Here is a 16,608-nt window from a genome sequence, read left to right on the forward strand (position 1 = left end):
TTCCTTGTTTATTTTCCTTGTTTTGTAAACATTTTTGTAATACTTGTCAATACAGTCTGTATAGCATATTTTTTTTTAAAATACCCAGCATGGACATCATTATCTTGCTCGTGACTTTGTCCTTTTCTTTGACTCCATACACCAAAAGCGATGCATTACGTCGCCATTCTGCTTTGTGCGTTGTGCTACTTGATTGTGGGCTCTCAGTGAATCAACCTAACATTAAATGAATCAGAAGGTACCTAAATCACGTAACAACAGCACTGGAAATGGTCAGGAAACAGGAATTAAGGATGAATGTTCTGTTTACATGATCAAAACACATTAAGGCATGAGAAATGCTGAGAAATTCTTCACTGAAATGTCTGGTAAAAGCATTTAGTTTGCTTCTGCCAAGTTTTCTTTTAGCAGAGCTGGTTCCAGATCCCTACTGCTAAGCAAATTAAAAGTTCAGTAAATAAATTCTGCCAATTGTTTGGTTTTCTCACATTTTTCTCTTTGAATTCTTCTCGAATTCAAGCTTGCTTTTTGTCTTTAAACGTGACCTACAATCTACGGAGTACTAAATCAAAATGGTGCATTAACTTCACTTTTCCCCCCGTAACTTTATTAATGTACAAAACCCAGCCTGCATAGTTATTATCACGAAATATTAACATAATGTACCTTTTCCTTAGCAACAGCTATAGTATCTGGGGAAATGCAGCCCATAATAATGCAGCTTGATCTAGAAGCACAATAAAATATAAATAAGCTTGTTACACTTCAGTGGCACACAGGATTCCATCGCAAAAGGCCTTCATGAATTTAGAAACCTTGTCTTCTTCTTACTCTCGAGCCCAGATTTTGTAAAGGAAGATTTATGGACACCCATTCCTTTTTTATTCCAGAAAATGAAATGTAATTGTTTACTCAGTATTATTTTGCTGCATGTCTACTACTAAATTTGTGGGCATAACACACACACACACACATCTGTGCAAAGCAGCAGTCTAAAAAATAAAGATGAAAACAGGACTTAGAGAAAAACAGCAAATCTAAAGGGGAGACTGCCAGCATAGCACCCATAATTGCGGTAATTTTTTAAAGAAGAAACACAACTAATTTTTTATTTTTTTTTTTTCCAGGAAAAAATACAGCTGCAATGAAGCAAGGGATATACTTGCTACAAATTAATATGCTTCATCTGAAGCTGTCCATTCATAAGACTCCCAATGCACCAGATCTGTCAAAGGAAAAAAGGAAGAGGTGAGAGCCTGCTTAGCCCTCACACACATAGGGGAAGAGGCTTTCGGGAAACTCATTTCCTTAGCTGAAGGTTGGTATATCGATGATCTGGACGAGGGCATCGAGTGCACCCTCAGTAAGTTCACAGATGACACCAAGTTAGGTGCGTGTGTCGATCTGCTTGAGGGTAGGAAAGCTCTGCAGGAGGATCTGGATAGGCTGGACCGATGGGCTGAGGTCAACTGCATGAAGTTTAACAAGGCCAAGTGCCGGGTCCTGCACCTGGGGCGCAATAACCCCAAGCAGAGCTACAGGCTGGGAGAGGAATGGTTGGAAAGCTGCCAGGCAGAGAAGGACCTGGGAGTGATGGTGGACAGTCGGCTGAATATGAGCCAGCAGTGTGCTCAGGTGGCCAAGAAGGCCAACAGCATCCTGGCTTGTATCAGGAACAGTGTGGCCAGCAGGGCTAGGGAGGTGATCGTCCCCCTGTACTCAGCTCTGGTGAGGCCGCACCTCGAGTACTGTGTTCAGTTTTGGGCCCCTCGCTACAAGAAGGACATGGAGGTGCTTGAGCGGGTTCAGAGAAGGGCAACGAAGCTGGTGAGGGGCCTGGAGAACAAGTCCTACGAGGAGCGGCTGAGGGAGCTGGGCTTGTTCAGCCTGGAGAAGAGGAGGCTCAGGGGCGACCTTATCGCTCTTTTTAGGTACCTCAAGGGAGGCTGTAGCGAGGTGGGGGTTGGCCTGTTCTCCCACGTGCCTGGTGACAGGACGAGGGGGAATGGGTTTAAGTTGAGCCAGGGGAGTTTTAGGTTAGATGTTAGGAAGAACTTCTTCACTGAAAGGGTTGTGAGGCACTGGAACAGGCTGCCCAGGGAAGTGGTGGAGTCACCATCCCTGGAAGTCTTCAAAAGACGCTTAGATGTAGAGCTTAGGGATATGGTTTAGTGGAGGGCTGTTAGCGTTAGGTTGGAGGTTGGACTCGATGACCTTGAGGTCTCTTCCAACCTAGAAAATTCTGTGATTCTGTGATATCTGGCTGCACTAAAAATATATCCAAAACACACATGTAAAGGTGTCTTCAGCTGGGTGAGAGCAACATCTTCTCTTTGCCCCATAACCAGCTCGTTCTCCCCAACCCTGAAAACTTGGCCAACAGCCCCATGGCCTGGATCGTGCCCTCATGTCCTTCTAACTCCTGTAATTACATTTGCAAACCATAATCTCCCTTCTCAAAGGCAATCAAGATCTTTTAAATACTGCTTCCCATCAATTTTCCAGGAGAATGAAAAACATTGAACTAATTTGAAGGCAATAACAAACCATTTGGATCTAGAGGATAGCGGCCCTTGTCTTCTGAGCAAATATTGCCATTATCAAGCCAAACTGACTTGGCTGAAAGTCTGAAATAACCAGACCTCTTAAGAGAGAGCCAAGTTACAATCTTAACAACAGGTCTATGTAATGTTTATCTGTTAATCAGTATGTAGCATGCATTTATTAAAACTGGGATTTCCAAGAGCACACTTGAAGAGCTGGGTACCCAATTCATGGAAATAAATTTCCCTCTGAATGGATTGTAACACATCACCACAATTCCCCTGTACAGAGCAATATAAAAAGTGAAGATTCAAATTGCTTTAAGGAAATTCAAGGGCCAAAATGTTAGAAGGAATCAGACCACTGACTCTGTGGTGGAAACATCTCTTTTTTTTTTCTCAACAATTTTGGATTCAACCCAAAATGATTACAAGTGTCATATAGCATAAAAAAAAAATAAAGATAAAAGGGAACAAAAACCCCCACAACTGTTTACCTGAAGAAAATCCTACTGCCGAGCTTTCTGAAGATCCATAAAATGAACATGAAAACTCCTTCCCCTTTTGACTCTGTGCTGTCAACAGCAAGCATGAACCAAACATGATTTGCTCGTATGAGGAATTGGTTGCCTTTCTAGAGAGGCACGAGTCTGATGAACTTCAATGAGATTACATCAAACGTACTGACTGACTACTAAAATACTTCTGTGCTTTATTGGAAGGCAGCCAGATACCACCAGTGAATAGCCCAGGTCTTTATCAGCTGCTTTTCCTAACTTGTCTCATATTCAAACCTAGACTTGACCACAGGGTCATTTTGGATCGTTTTTGTCAAGTGAATGTAGTTGGACATCATTTATGAGAGGGACTGAACCTGTTTTATTCCCAATCTAACTCCATACCATAGATTTTATTGGAGTTAAAGTAAATATTACATTGCTTACATTTCTTTCGTAAGGGGAAAAGACCTTCCAAGGGAGTGATTTTCTTTAAATACATACAGTGAATTTTCTAGCAGCTTTTGTTGATGACATAAAAACTCTAAAATAACAATCACAGAAAAAGAAAAATATAACGAAAAATATTTGCCAGTAGAAGATGCTATAGATGTAATGCCATATTCCACCACTGCAAATATTTTCTCATACATGCCACTCACAAATCCAAGTTATAAGTCTGGGAAGCATTAATTTTTTGTTAGGTAAACATACCATTCATTATCTAGTCTAAAAATCATTTTGTGCTGTCAATGGAAACCTCTATCAGACATGAAGAAGTCATCTGCTATTATAAATGGTGTTAACTGGATCATTTTTCATCCAAATTTATACCTGATGAAGAATAAAACAAACACTACCTCTGTAGCTGCAATAGAATAAAACCCATTTTCTCATTAAGTAACTACATCAACATTGCTACGAGAGGTGGCTTCCTACCTCGACTGCTAACTAACTGTCCTCCCAGATTTAGAGTATCAATTTGTTCTCCACCAGAGTTCTCCACCACCCAAACCAGGCCATATATTAAAAAAAATAATCATAAAAACGCATAAAAGTAATTCTGCAATGGGACCTGTGTCTACCTGACCCTTTGAATTTGTACCTATTTGTGAACATCCACAGGTCCTGCCCCGAACAACAGCTGGGATCTTATGTCCCACTCTAATGCAAACACATGTTTCTGAAGGATTCCTTTAAAATAAAACATCATCCTCATATGCCCCACCTTAGTTTTTCAAGTTATGATGAAATATTTCATTGTATAAGTCATGGAGCACTTCTGCAAATAGGCAGCACATGACGCAAGAAGCAAGATATTGAAAACGATGCCAACAGCGTGGTTGCCCTGCTTTCCAGGGGCTATGTCCTTTGTGTCGGAGAGTTCCCCTAAGAAGTGCTATCTCACATCATATGCCTCTTAAACTTCTCTGAATGGGCAACATGAAGGCCAGTTATGCCTCTCAGTCAAACTGCTACAGACCGATACCGCTCCCTTTTAAACATCCGTATGGCTTCGGTAATCAGTGGACCTGAAATTTGATCTCTTGTATGATTTATTTGCCCTCCTCTCCCATTACACAAATATAAATATAACAGGCATTTTTCTACAGGCCTGAAATGATCCAGAATTAATACCAGATGACAAAACGGACCATGTACCAGGAGGGGAAAAGTTACGGTAAAAGCTCCTTCCCATTAATGGGGCCATTCATTCATATGGCCACTATTCCACAGGGGAGCTGGACATAAATTATGTATTTGACATCTAGTTATAGACGATTATATCTGACATAATGAAGTTATAATGGAAGGAGTTTGCACATTGTTTGGTTATTAAGTGCCCATTTCTTGTCCCTGCACCAGGTGCAATGGTGATAGGCCATACAAATCATCCAGAAGAAATGCCAAAATGGGCTCCCTTACTGATAAAGCACCACACATGTTTATTAATTTAACAGCTTGTCTTATGTCTCCCCCATCTGCTCATTTAAAACAGTTATTTGCCCTATAAATATTTCAGAAAGAGAAGTGTAGCCAAAAATTAGTCTGGCAGAAAAGGGAAAAAAAAAAAAAAAGAAGTTTGAGAAGAGTCTTATGCTGTACGCAGCGCTGTGTTCATTTCCACATCGAATTAGTTCCACGGCTTTTTTTCAAGCTGGTAATAGGACATTCACTTTGGATTAGTGATGCTTGAGGGTGTGCTGCCATAGCTGTCTCTGCTTTCCAGCTGTTGCCACTGTCGGATGGGGGAAAACTTCCCCTGCTGATGGCAACTGGCACAACTCAGTACAAGGGAAAATGAAGCCCACTGTCAAAAGAATCTCCCGGGTGGACATCTCTGTCCACTTTGAACACATCAGAGTGTACCGTAGCTTAAAACAGCCTAAAAAAATAGCAAAATTTCAAGGCATCTTTAAATGACAGTCTATGCTGATTTCCATAGAAAAACACTTTAAAGAAAAAAAAGGTAAAAAAGCAAGTTATAATGCTTTTTTTTTTTTTTTTCTTTCTTTCTTAAGATTTGTAGGAATAATGGAAAAGGTGTTAAACATCAGTCAGACTCTTTCTTCCCCTCGATTCCTTAAATATTTTCAAGTGGTAAACACTTTGAACAGTTCCCACCAGCATACAGGATTTAGCACTCCTCCTTGAGAGACTTTGTTTGCTCCGGTTTACTGCTAGAGAAAATGCTGTTATCTTATAAATAAACAGCAATGCCCTGAGGTGCCCCTCTGCAATGAAAACACACATTCCAAAGAAGTAAGAGCAACAGTTCAACACCACAGTAAAAAAAAGGAATCGGCGAAAGGCATTCAATTAACTCTTTCTGACTATGGATAGCTACAGGACGTAAAGCGGACCTTGCTGATCATAGCAAGCGGACAGGAGGATTGCAGGCTTGCTGCAAGGTTTCCAGGAGCTCTGGCTACCCTGGTTAGGATGCTAGCTATCCTCGTTCATGCTATCTAAATGAGGAATTAATAAATGCTGAGCATGGCCCGTGTTCAAAGCAGCTGGCTGCTTCAGGGAAATCAGTGTGTTCCACAAAGATGAACATTTCAGCGCAGATCTGAACCGTGAGGACAGATTTTTGAAGAGCTGTGGCTGAGACTGGGAAAAACATCACATACTTCTATCAGAGCTCACAGTCCATCACATTCACAACTCAAACAGGCTCCATACCTGGCAGCCGCATCCCTGTGGCTGCATCTACCACACTACCCCCCCAAAAAAAAAACCCTCAGTCTCCACGCTAAGGTGTTTGAAGACTCATCTCCAGCGTGGAGGCTGATGAGCAACCCATCATGACAAAAAGCCAAGTTCAAATGAAAAAGAAACAGCAGAGGAGTCAACAAGTGGATCTGTACAGATGCGTTCAAGGTAAGGCAACTGAAAACTGACTGCACATCTGGTTGTTGCAAAACCTTTCCACTGACAGTAGGTTTACAGTGAGCTTACTGTGAACGGCTGCCTCTCATTCAGTTGGTGAAACACCAGTTACATCTACACCTCATACACCCTACTTGCCTAAAAAGCCATGTGGGACAGACCTGATGAAAAAAACACCGTGTTTTCCTTGCTAGCTGCTTGCTGCAGCTTGGGGGGAATGAGATTCTCCAGTGGGCACAAAGCAGCTGTGAAGGAGAAGTCCTAAGAGCAGCCATGGCTGGAGAAAAGGCTGAGCAAAAGCAAAGAAAACCAAAGGAGAGAGACAGGAGGAAGAGCGAGGGACTATGCAGAAACTCAGATGGTGGAAAGGGAGTGAGGGCTCTGAGCATGGGAGACCTTGACTACGATCCAATACATGCATGGTCTTGGCTCTAAAGCAGTGAAATAACCTCTCAGCTGGATACTCCCTCCTGAAAGACAGCAGGAAAATAATCTCACCTTAAGAAGCTGGAAACTTATTGCTGTAACTAACCCTAAAGAGAAGGAGCAAGGTAAGCAAAAGAGAGACCTTGTGGAAAACCAAAGAGGCACTGTAAAGGATTCCCAAGCTACATAAATTAAGGAGACTCAAGCCAATGATGCAAAAACCTGGAATTGGGAGGTATCTGGCCACCATTAGCTCAGAGCAGGGCCACCAAACAACACAACTCTCCCACAGCTCTGTCACCAGGGAAGGAAGGCAGAGGGGTGGGTGTTTCAGGGCCTGGCAAGCACGGGATGCGTGACTCCGTGTGTCAGCTCGAATTCATCCAGGAAGCACCATCGGGCCTCACTGCCCTGATCCCCCTTTCCCTGGGTCTGGGAAGGAGGACAGGGCTGCGCAGTAAGCCCTGCTGGGAACTGGCTGTCAGATCCTCCCAGATTGTCTGCAAAGCCATCAACCCTCCATGGGACCTCTGGAAGGAAGAAGAAAGAAGAAAAAGACCCAGAATGCGTGCATTCAAAAACCTCATCTAGTTTTTGTAACAAGATTTTGCAATGCTTCTGATGTTCAGGAACAGTTGATAATTCTTCAGACTTTGCAAACGCAAAGTAAAATGACAGGGTGGGCCCAGTTTTTGAAGGAAAAATGCATGAAGGGGCACACCACTGAGTTGGAGAGGAAAGACAGAAAAAGTAGCAAAACTTCTGTTTGTCTCCCTGACTCCATGCCCTATAGGATTCCCTAAAGGAAGCGATTCTGCATCTAAGGAGGCTGAACCACACAACCGAGGTTTAGAGGAGAAAAAACCAAGCCTGTACTGGGGCCAGAACAACTTCTTCACTTGAGAAATACGCATGGAAAGGTGAGAACCTCTCTCCCGAATTTGCTATGTATTTGTAGAACTGGGGACCAATAAATGGTTTTGCTTATAATTTCATATTTTGGACAGACACCGACTTCAAGTATATCAATCTCCAAGACAACTCTGTCTTCTGAGATTCGACTTTGAAGGAAACCATTACAAAATGCTAGCTCAACAGGGTAGGAGAGCTTCCTGGACTGCCTAGCTGTAAAAGCCAGGCACATATTTCATGTTTAATATGATTCCACACGTACACTAAAATCTGCTTCTATAAAGCTTTATAAATAGTTTTAGTGTGTAGATTCAGTAAGTTTAATTCACTCTATTCGCTGTATTTTAGTACCTGGCAGAAATTGAGTCCAAACTCTAAATTTAATTTATTGCTGTGTATGATAATTCCATAAAATTCCTTTCTAAGCCAGAGTGTCAGAATTAGCATTTATCTCTGAAATTCCTTGCTATTGTCAGCAACCAGCGATCCATTGTTAAATGCAGGTTCAGTCCTCAGCCCAGGAGAACACAACTGGTGGGTACAAGAAAAGTTTGACTGGTTTGTCACAACAGACCAGTGATTCACTTCTACGGCTCAGTACAACAGGGCTGCCCGAGTGAAAGGAAGAGGCTCCTGAAATACTGACAGCTAATAACTACTCGTGGAGGACACAAAATAGAGCTTAAGGTAAATAGATTTCTCCTTTTTCTTTATTAGCCTCAGCATCCAGCCAACAGTCCCGGCTTGCAGTATCTTCAGGACCACGCGTGATGAAGCTGAAGACACAACTGTGGCCTCAGCAATGTCACAGCATTTTCCTTATTTCCAGTGGCCCAAGGTCTTGGCTACCCCTGCAATCATTCTGCATGCAGATGGTGTAAACAGTTGTGCAAAAATAACGGCACCGCATCTGGATCATCAGAAGGAGAGGAGCCGTAAAAATAATGGTGAACAGTGCTTCGCATAATAGAATTAATTTTAAAACACCCTCAAATTAAAAAGGGGGTGGGGAGAAGTCAGTGTCTTGCTTCAAGCGCTGATTCAGCACCTTATTTCTATTAAGTGATTTACGGTGTCATTACTGCAGTACTATACAGAGCAGTGGCTCAGAGTAATTACCCTGTAATGTATGATGACACTAATGTACTAGTAAACTACTGGAGTTTATACTCTATTCAGAACTAGCATCAGGACTCTGAAAGGCAGGTAAAAATGCACTGCATGCATAAACAATGTGGGTAAATGTCACCAGTGATAAAATTTTTAAAAAGGAGAAGGAAGAAGCAGTTACAAATAAATCTGCCAGCTGAGAATTGCAGCTGCACAGACCCACGGCAGCACTAAATCTGTATCATTTTTAATACAGGAAGGAAAGATGTTTTTATAACCCTACCCTGGCTTCATTTCCATTTATTACAATTAAAACTTTAAGGTGGCTACCACCTTTCTTCTTTCTGCCACTGTAAGTGCAACACTGACCTGTACACGGTGTTCAGTCAGTGCTAGGGGGAACATGGAAGGGAAATGAAGGGCATGAGAATGATTATTGGCATAAACTCACTTTTTTTTTTTTAAAGTACCAGCTACTGGAACTGTGGTGAATCAACAATAGCTTCAGAATAGAGGTGTTTTTTGCCCTCTCTGTTTAAAATAGCCCTCGTGGTTATGAGATAAGGCCTAGAACATAACCTGAGTGTGTGTTCCATGGTGTCAGGAAATGTAGCCAAACAAGCAAACAAAAAATCTTATAACCTTCATAACCTTCATACACTTAGAAAAAAAAAAAAAAATCATGATTTTTAGTACACCCTAGTAGATTTGGGGTGCTGAGGCTGGAAACGAGTCAGCAGATGCATAAAGAGATGTACATGCCCCTGGGCCAAAAGAAAGCCTTGCTCTTCCCTGGGAGACAGTACCAATTACCACATTTTTAAGACTCCCCACAGTCACCAGCTAATGGATTGATGTCTTCAGAGCCGGCTGCCTCCCTGGCCTTCTCCTGTTAAATTATACAAGGGATTCAAGTCCTTCTTCCAGTATGTGGCAGCAGTAATACCACTCCTTCCACTCTAAGCAGTCCTTTCTTTAAGATGTCTCAGCTGGAGTGGGGAATGCCCTACTGAAAGCAGCTAACGCAGCCATTTATGTTGAATAAACTCTATTTCACCTTCTCTTCAAGTGCTGCAACTGTTCTGCCCGACACACTTTGCCCTGTTCCTGGTGGCAGGAGCATCCATCTCACAGAGGTAGCTATGCCCTTGTGAACGGCAGGCTACTAAAAATTTTTGTTAGTCTTTAGCTCTTTTACCTTGGAGAAAGCAAGGCATGGCATCATCTTTGCTGCTGTTTCATCGTCCTTGAGTCTTTCACAGACTGCTTCAGACCCCGCGGCAAAGATTTACATTGACCTATTCTAAGTAAGCTCTGAATCATCACATTCGACCTCAAAAAAGTTTTTAGTGAGAAGGTGCTGGATGTCCCACCTGTCTCTGCATCACTGAAGTGCTCTGCTAAAAAATTTAAAGCAAATTTTTTAAAGCAAATTTTATCACAAACCCAGAGGTTTTCCAAGTGGCTTGGAAGTTGACAATCTCAAGTGCACGTGTTGAATCTCAGGGTAACTCACCCCAAGTTGAATGGAGGTGGTGGACTGCCAGGAGACTGTGTATGACCAGCCTCAGTCGTGACAAGCCCAGCTTTGGAGAGAGGACTGTGAATCTGGCAACCTCACGCCCAAGCTCTGCCACCCAGCACATGGTTCTACCCAGATTCATCTTGCATTCATGTGTTTTTCAACCACGAGCACTTAGAGAAACATACACATACACAAACTTACTCACAGCTTCACAGCACAGGAGCATGATAGCAACACCACTACAAAATCTGTACCCCTCCTGCCACTGCAGCACCATACATTCATACACACTTGTGGAGCTGATGAAGAAATCTCACCACGTGCATCTTCACGTGGCAGTATGAATGCATACTCCGGGTCCAAGCCCATTTTCCCCAGGCCACGGGGCAAACAGTGAGGGTTCATCACTACACGGACAGCTGAAGATCCTTCAGATCAGACTGGGAGATCAAAGGCTCACATTCACACCACTTGATTTTTACCACTTAGCAGAGGCACCTATGCAGGGCTTCTGTGGATTCAATGCACATATATTAGCTGCTAGCATTGCTCCCAAGGGCAATCAAGTGACTTAGAACTGGAGTCAACCTCTGCAGTGGACACGTCTCTACGAACTCAAGAAAAAACCTTAAGCAATATCAATGTGGATTGAATCCAGACCCAAACCACCGCACAACTCCTTTTGTGCCTTCAGTCGCCTGAAGGCAGCTGAAATCTGTTTTTCCACATCCTGCCACCAGCCCCCTTTCCCTGTGCAATACCATTAGGAAGGAAATGAGAAAGGCAGAGGGCAGGAGCTAAAGTACACATCTCCCTGCAGAAGTAAAGTAGTGAGGAGAGCAATGTGGCTTGTGAAACAGATGGCATATTTAAAGCTACATAATGCGGCACATGGGACATGGTCTTCCCTCATACAACTGTCCCAGAGGAATTAATTTGTTCCCGAGAGTGTCCTTGGATGGAGCATGGTAACTTTGCCGTGGAGGCTCTATGAACAAATGAATGAAATACGCTCGTGTCTATGGCTCTTTGGCGATGCATGTGCATGGAGACTGCTTCACTGACTCACCCTTGGATGGCGGTCGCTCCAGATCCGAATCGAGGTGGATCGGTGGGGCAATATAGGAAACTTGCCCGTGGTGAGCCTGCCCTGTGGACAAATAAGTGTTTTAGTGGCACTGTTTCCTGCAGAGGTCTACCAGGGCTATAATTCAACAGACAATATTTTTATGGCATGGGACTCAGAATAGGTTTGCAAGTAGTTTTTCCAATGCATGTTTTTCATGTTCGTTGACATTCAAAACAAAGATGAACTTCCATTTTGTGGAAAGTGATCATTTTTTGTGATCAAAAGTTGAAAACACTCCCATTTCTTTTGCTTTTTCCTTGCAGATACGGGTAGCTATTCAGAACTGAAGTTATACCTGCTTCACCGCTACCATGTACATTTTGCACAGCGTTCTCTTAAGAGGCCATATGCCACAGAAGACAAGCAAATTCACTCAAGCCCATTCAATCTGTTAATCTTACTCTAAGAGGGAAGCAAATACTTCTGTATCGCAACAATTCGTGAAGGACGTATGGCATGAAGTATAACTGCATCTGTTTGTCCCACCTGCAGGTACGGGTTTGTGGAGCTTGGCATTGCTTTCATCTGAGTGGAAGTTTTTCAGTTCCCAACACTGCTGTGCAGTTTCCCAGTTGCTAAAGACCCAATTCTTCTCCAGTAATTTGGAGGTGACTATATCAAGAAACTTTTATTTATAATAAAAACATGTTGTTGTAATTCATCTATTTACTGTAACGATTTACAGGGTTATTAATCTCTTTTTCTAAACACGGAAAGTTAATGACACATAGATTACGATAACAGCTAGAGTAACCTTCCTGTTTCAAGTAATATTCGTGCTGCAATAAAAGCAGTTGATTCCTCTTATGAGGCACATTCCAAATAATTAATACGGCTCCCTGTTGACACTTGCTGTTGTTGCTCCAAGCCATTTCCAAGCTAGCGTCACAGGCAGTGGAGCAGTGGTACAGTCTTCAGGCTTCTTTGTAATGACATCCAGGAATACCACGAGCACAGTATGCTGGTGCACATAATATGTTGAAAGCATCTCCTCAAGGGGATAAAATATTAATGGCAAAGGGGAGAAAAAAACACAACAGAAGTGTGTCTGAATGGAGGGGATATATTTACTGCTTTACACTGAGCCTGACTTAGATAATTTGCATTATTAGTAGCCATTACAACAACTGGACGCTATTCAGGTTTAAAATCTACTGACACATCATAAATTCTGTCTTTGCTTTTAAGTGCTTTAACATGGGAAACCTGCTTCAGGAAAACCCATATCTAATAACGAGTTACTCTGGTTTCCCCTTCTTGTTTACATGTTAAAAATCCATTTGATGTCATTACTGAATGCAAGTTATCATCTAATAGCTGCTCAGTTCTGCAGTGGAAATAGGTAGATGGTCTCCTCTCACGCCAAGCTGCTCAATGAGCAGAACTGGTGCCCTTCTAACTATGGGACAGGCTCCCCATTTGCTGCATCACAGATAACACTGAAATGCAAAACAGCTGAGGTTGGAAGGCACTTCTGGAAATTACAGTTTGTGCCCATTGTTTCTTCTCCTGTCACTGGATGCCTCTGAGAAGAATATGGTTTTGTATTCTTTATTCCCTATCACCCCACTCCCATCATGTACTTATGGACATCGATAACATTCCCCTGGACCGTGTCTTCTCCAGGCAGAACAGCTCCAGCTCTCTCAGCTTCTCCCCACAGATCTTCAGTCATCTCTGTGGCCCTTTGCTGGACTGGCTCCAGTAAGTCATAGAATCACAGAATCATTATGGTTGGAAAAGCCCTCCAAGATCATCTGGTCCAACCATCGCCCTACTATCGCCCAATGTCACCCACTAAACCATATCTCTAAGCACCACGGCCAACTTCTTTAATACCCACAGGGATAGTGACTCCACCACCTCCCTGGGCAACCTGTTCCAGTGCCTGACTGCTCTTTCTGAGCAGAGATGTCTCCTCATTTCCAACCCGAACCTCCCCTGGCACAACTTGAGGCCATTCCCTCTAGTTCTACCACTGGTTATCTGGGAGAAGAGGCTGACACCCAGCTCCCCACAGCTTCCTTTCAGGTAGTTGCAGAGAGCAATGAGGTATCCCCTGAGCCTCCTTTTCTCCAGACTAAACAACCTCAGCTCCCTCAGCCGCTCCTCCCTGTCTCTCTTCTGCTGCTAAGCCCAGAAAGAGACTCAGCACACAGGTGTAGCCTCACCAATACTGAGCAGAGGGACAGGATCATCACCCTTAATCTGCAGGCAATGCTCTGCCTAATGCAGCCCAGGACACTGGTACCCTTTTTGCCCCTTGGGCACATCTCTAGCACATTGCTAGTGATCCAAAACAGAAAAAAAAAAAAAAAAAAAAAAAAAAGAATAAATCTGCAAGTTTGGAGGGCTAGGCTGGAGTAAAGATACACATGCAGTATAAAAGACTACAGAACATCTGTAAGTTTAGACATTCATTATGATTCAGTAATAACTAAGGAAGTTTATGAATGTTTTATAAAAGCTTTTACCTAATATGGAGGAAGCAGTAGCATCAAATGATTACATGTGATAAATGAAACAAGTTGCAGAAAGCTTTTATCTACTTGCTGCTCATATAAAACACTCTGATCCCAAAAATATCAAACTTGACTCCTGTTATACTGTATATTTCTCACAATATTAATAAATCAAATTTTGGGTTTTAATACTCTCTATAAAAAAGCAATGCATACAATTGCTGTACTTCATTTTCTGGGCATGAATACCAACTTAGTTTCCCTTCAGACTCATTATAGCTTTTCCCTAAGAGAAAAAAAAAGCTCTCCACTGTTATCTATGGCCACAATTATATGCTCAGGTTCAAGATCCTTTGCAAACCTTCTTGTTCATCAATAGAAACATGTATTTTTTCTTTGATTTCACTATTACTTGCAATAGCTACACCTGAGTGGGTGGAGGGAAGGGAGGCAAGGCAGGTAGGCTGGAGGAAGCCCCAGCAATGGGATCACTGCACAAATACACAGAGGGAACTGAGTCAGGGAATCAAACTTGAGTATCAAAGTATGGTTATTCTGGCTTTAGCAGTATTAAAAGTTTTGTTAATGACTCAGTTAAAACCCCCAACTTTGTCCAGTGAAACCGTGCAAGATTTTGAGGCTGATACCACTGATGCAGCTCAAGACAGACTGACAGGACAGGTTTGCCAAATGATGCCAACCCCTGTCCATTTCATATGAGTTTAGCAGTTCTAGGTGCTTACTTCAAGCCTCAGATTTAGGACTGAGTGACCCCAGACAACCTCCCCTTTCCAGTTCCAGCTACCACAAACACTTGGAAAGGGGAATGAGAAAATATTTTTATTTTTTTTTAAAGAGGTGGGGGGGGAGAAGGCGGGCAGAAACTCTCAACATCTCCCTCTCCAAATCCCCCAGTCCTTCTGGTGTTTGCATGTGTTTGGTCTGTGCTGCCAACCTCACAGCACCGGGAGGTGGGATGTGGGCCTCCATTGCCCACGTAACCATCTCTCAGTGTATCAAGCTTTGATGTATACCTGCACATCTATTGCTCCACCTCCACAAACCTATCCGATCGAGTCTTCAAGAGCATGAAATGCTGCCCACAAGCTAACCAACACTGGGCTGTTGTTCAGGTACCCAGCCCTATGGGAGAGGCAATGGCTGGCGTCAGGCCCTCCCCAGATTTTACAGAACACTCTAAAAATAACTGCACCTCTTTAAATAAGTGACCCACTTTTTAGACATTAAGAAAAAAAAAAAAAAAAAAAAAAAGGAGAAAAAAAGCCTGTTTCTAACAAAATACCAAAGGTCAAGATGTCTCCATTTCTGATGGAAAGTTGGGCATGCCTTGTATTATAACAGCTTGCACGGCCCTCTCCAAATCCCACTCTGACTATAACCATCTGGTGTTTCTGCAGCCGGCTCTCAGGTAAAAAAGTAAACAGCAATCAAATGTAATCATCAAAGTAATGCGTGATGAAGTTGCCAATTTTGTATCTAATCACTTCAGTCGGGCTCCGCTTCCCTCACTCCTCTTGCTCGCAAGGCCCAGCCACCGCCATGGCGGCAGCCTCCTCAGGAAGGCGGGCACTGAGGGCTCAGTGCTACAACGGTTCAGTCCCTGTCTGCTGTTTTTGTTTTTTTTTTTTTTTTTCTCTTTTTTTCTGCGTATCATGCTGTAAGGATTCAAGCCTGGCCAGTGCTGCATAAATATCACAACCACCTTCTTTGCCAGCAGCTCCGTGCTCTCACCCGCACATCAAGTCAGTCAGCAAACCCCGGCTCCGCTCCCTCCCACTGCGGCACAGACCCTCAGGCAACGCAGAGCAAATACCGAATTTGACGTGGGCAGCCACAAACGCCCTGCCTTCCTTCTCTCCACCCACACTGCCTCCCTCAGCAACGATAGGGTGCAACCACAGCAGGCAGGCCAAATGCACGTGCTGTGGCAACGGGATGTTTGGTAGCTTCAGTTTTGGGAAAGAATCATAGAATCATAAAAGCTTGGAAAAGATCTCCAAGATCATCTGGTCCAACCATCACCCTACCACCAACATCACCCACTAAACTATTTCCTCAAGCACCACATCCAACCTCTTCTAGAACACCCCCAGGGACGGTGACTCCACCACCTCCCTGGGCAACCCGTCCCAATGCCTGACTGCTCTTTCTGAGCAGAAATGTCTCCTCATTTCCAACCTGAACCTCCCCTGGTGCAACTTGAGGCCATTCCCTCTATTTCTATCACTAGTTATCTGGGAGAAGAGGCTGACCCCCAGCTCCCCACACCTTCCGAAATTTCAGGTATCTGTAGAGAGCAATGAGGTCTCCCCTGAGCCTCCTCTTCTCCAGACTAAACACCCCCAGCTCCCTCAGCTGCTCCTCACAGGACTTGTGCTCCAGAAGTATAGACATGGCCTGGAAAGTCCACCTGGTGCCACGGCCTCCCTCAGGAAAAAGAAACAGAGGAGATGTTTGCGGATTAGAAGGAGCACCTGGCTTTTCAGGTCTTATACATGAGAGATGCAGCACATCTTAAAAAGCCAGTAACTTACAAGAAAAAAAATGGCATTTTGTGAGGACTGTGGGAAACAGAATAGCATGCATGGCT

General features: G+C 43.3%; 1 protein-coding gene across 1 annotated transcript in view; it reads right to left on the minus strand.

The window, feature by feature from the left end:
• Window positions 1-16,608, minus strand: part of ADGRL3 (adhesion G protein-coupled receptor L3) — a 519,229-nt gene that overhangs the window by 124,130 nt on the left and 378,491 nt on the right. The window contains exon 9 of the mRNA XM_084516776.1: window positions 11,476-11,556. Coding sequence (XP_084372902.1) covers window positions 11,476-11,556 — 81 coding nt within the window. The remainder of the gene's footprint in view (window positions 1-11,475; window positions 11,557-16,608) is intronic.

Source organism: Aythya ferina (genome assembly GCF_964211825.1).
Source record: "Aythya ferina genome assembly, chromosome: 4".
Taxonomy (NCBI): Eukaryota; Metazoa; Chordata; class Aves; order Anseriformes; family Anatidae; genus Aythya; species Aythya ferina.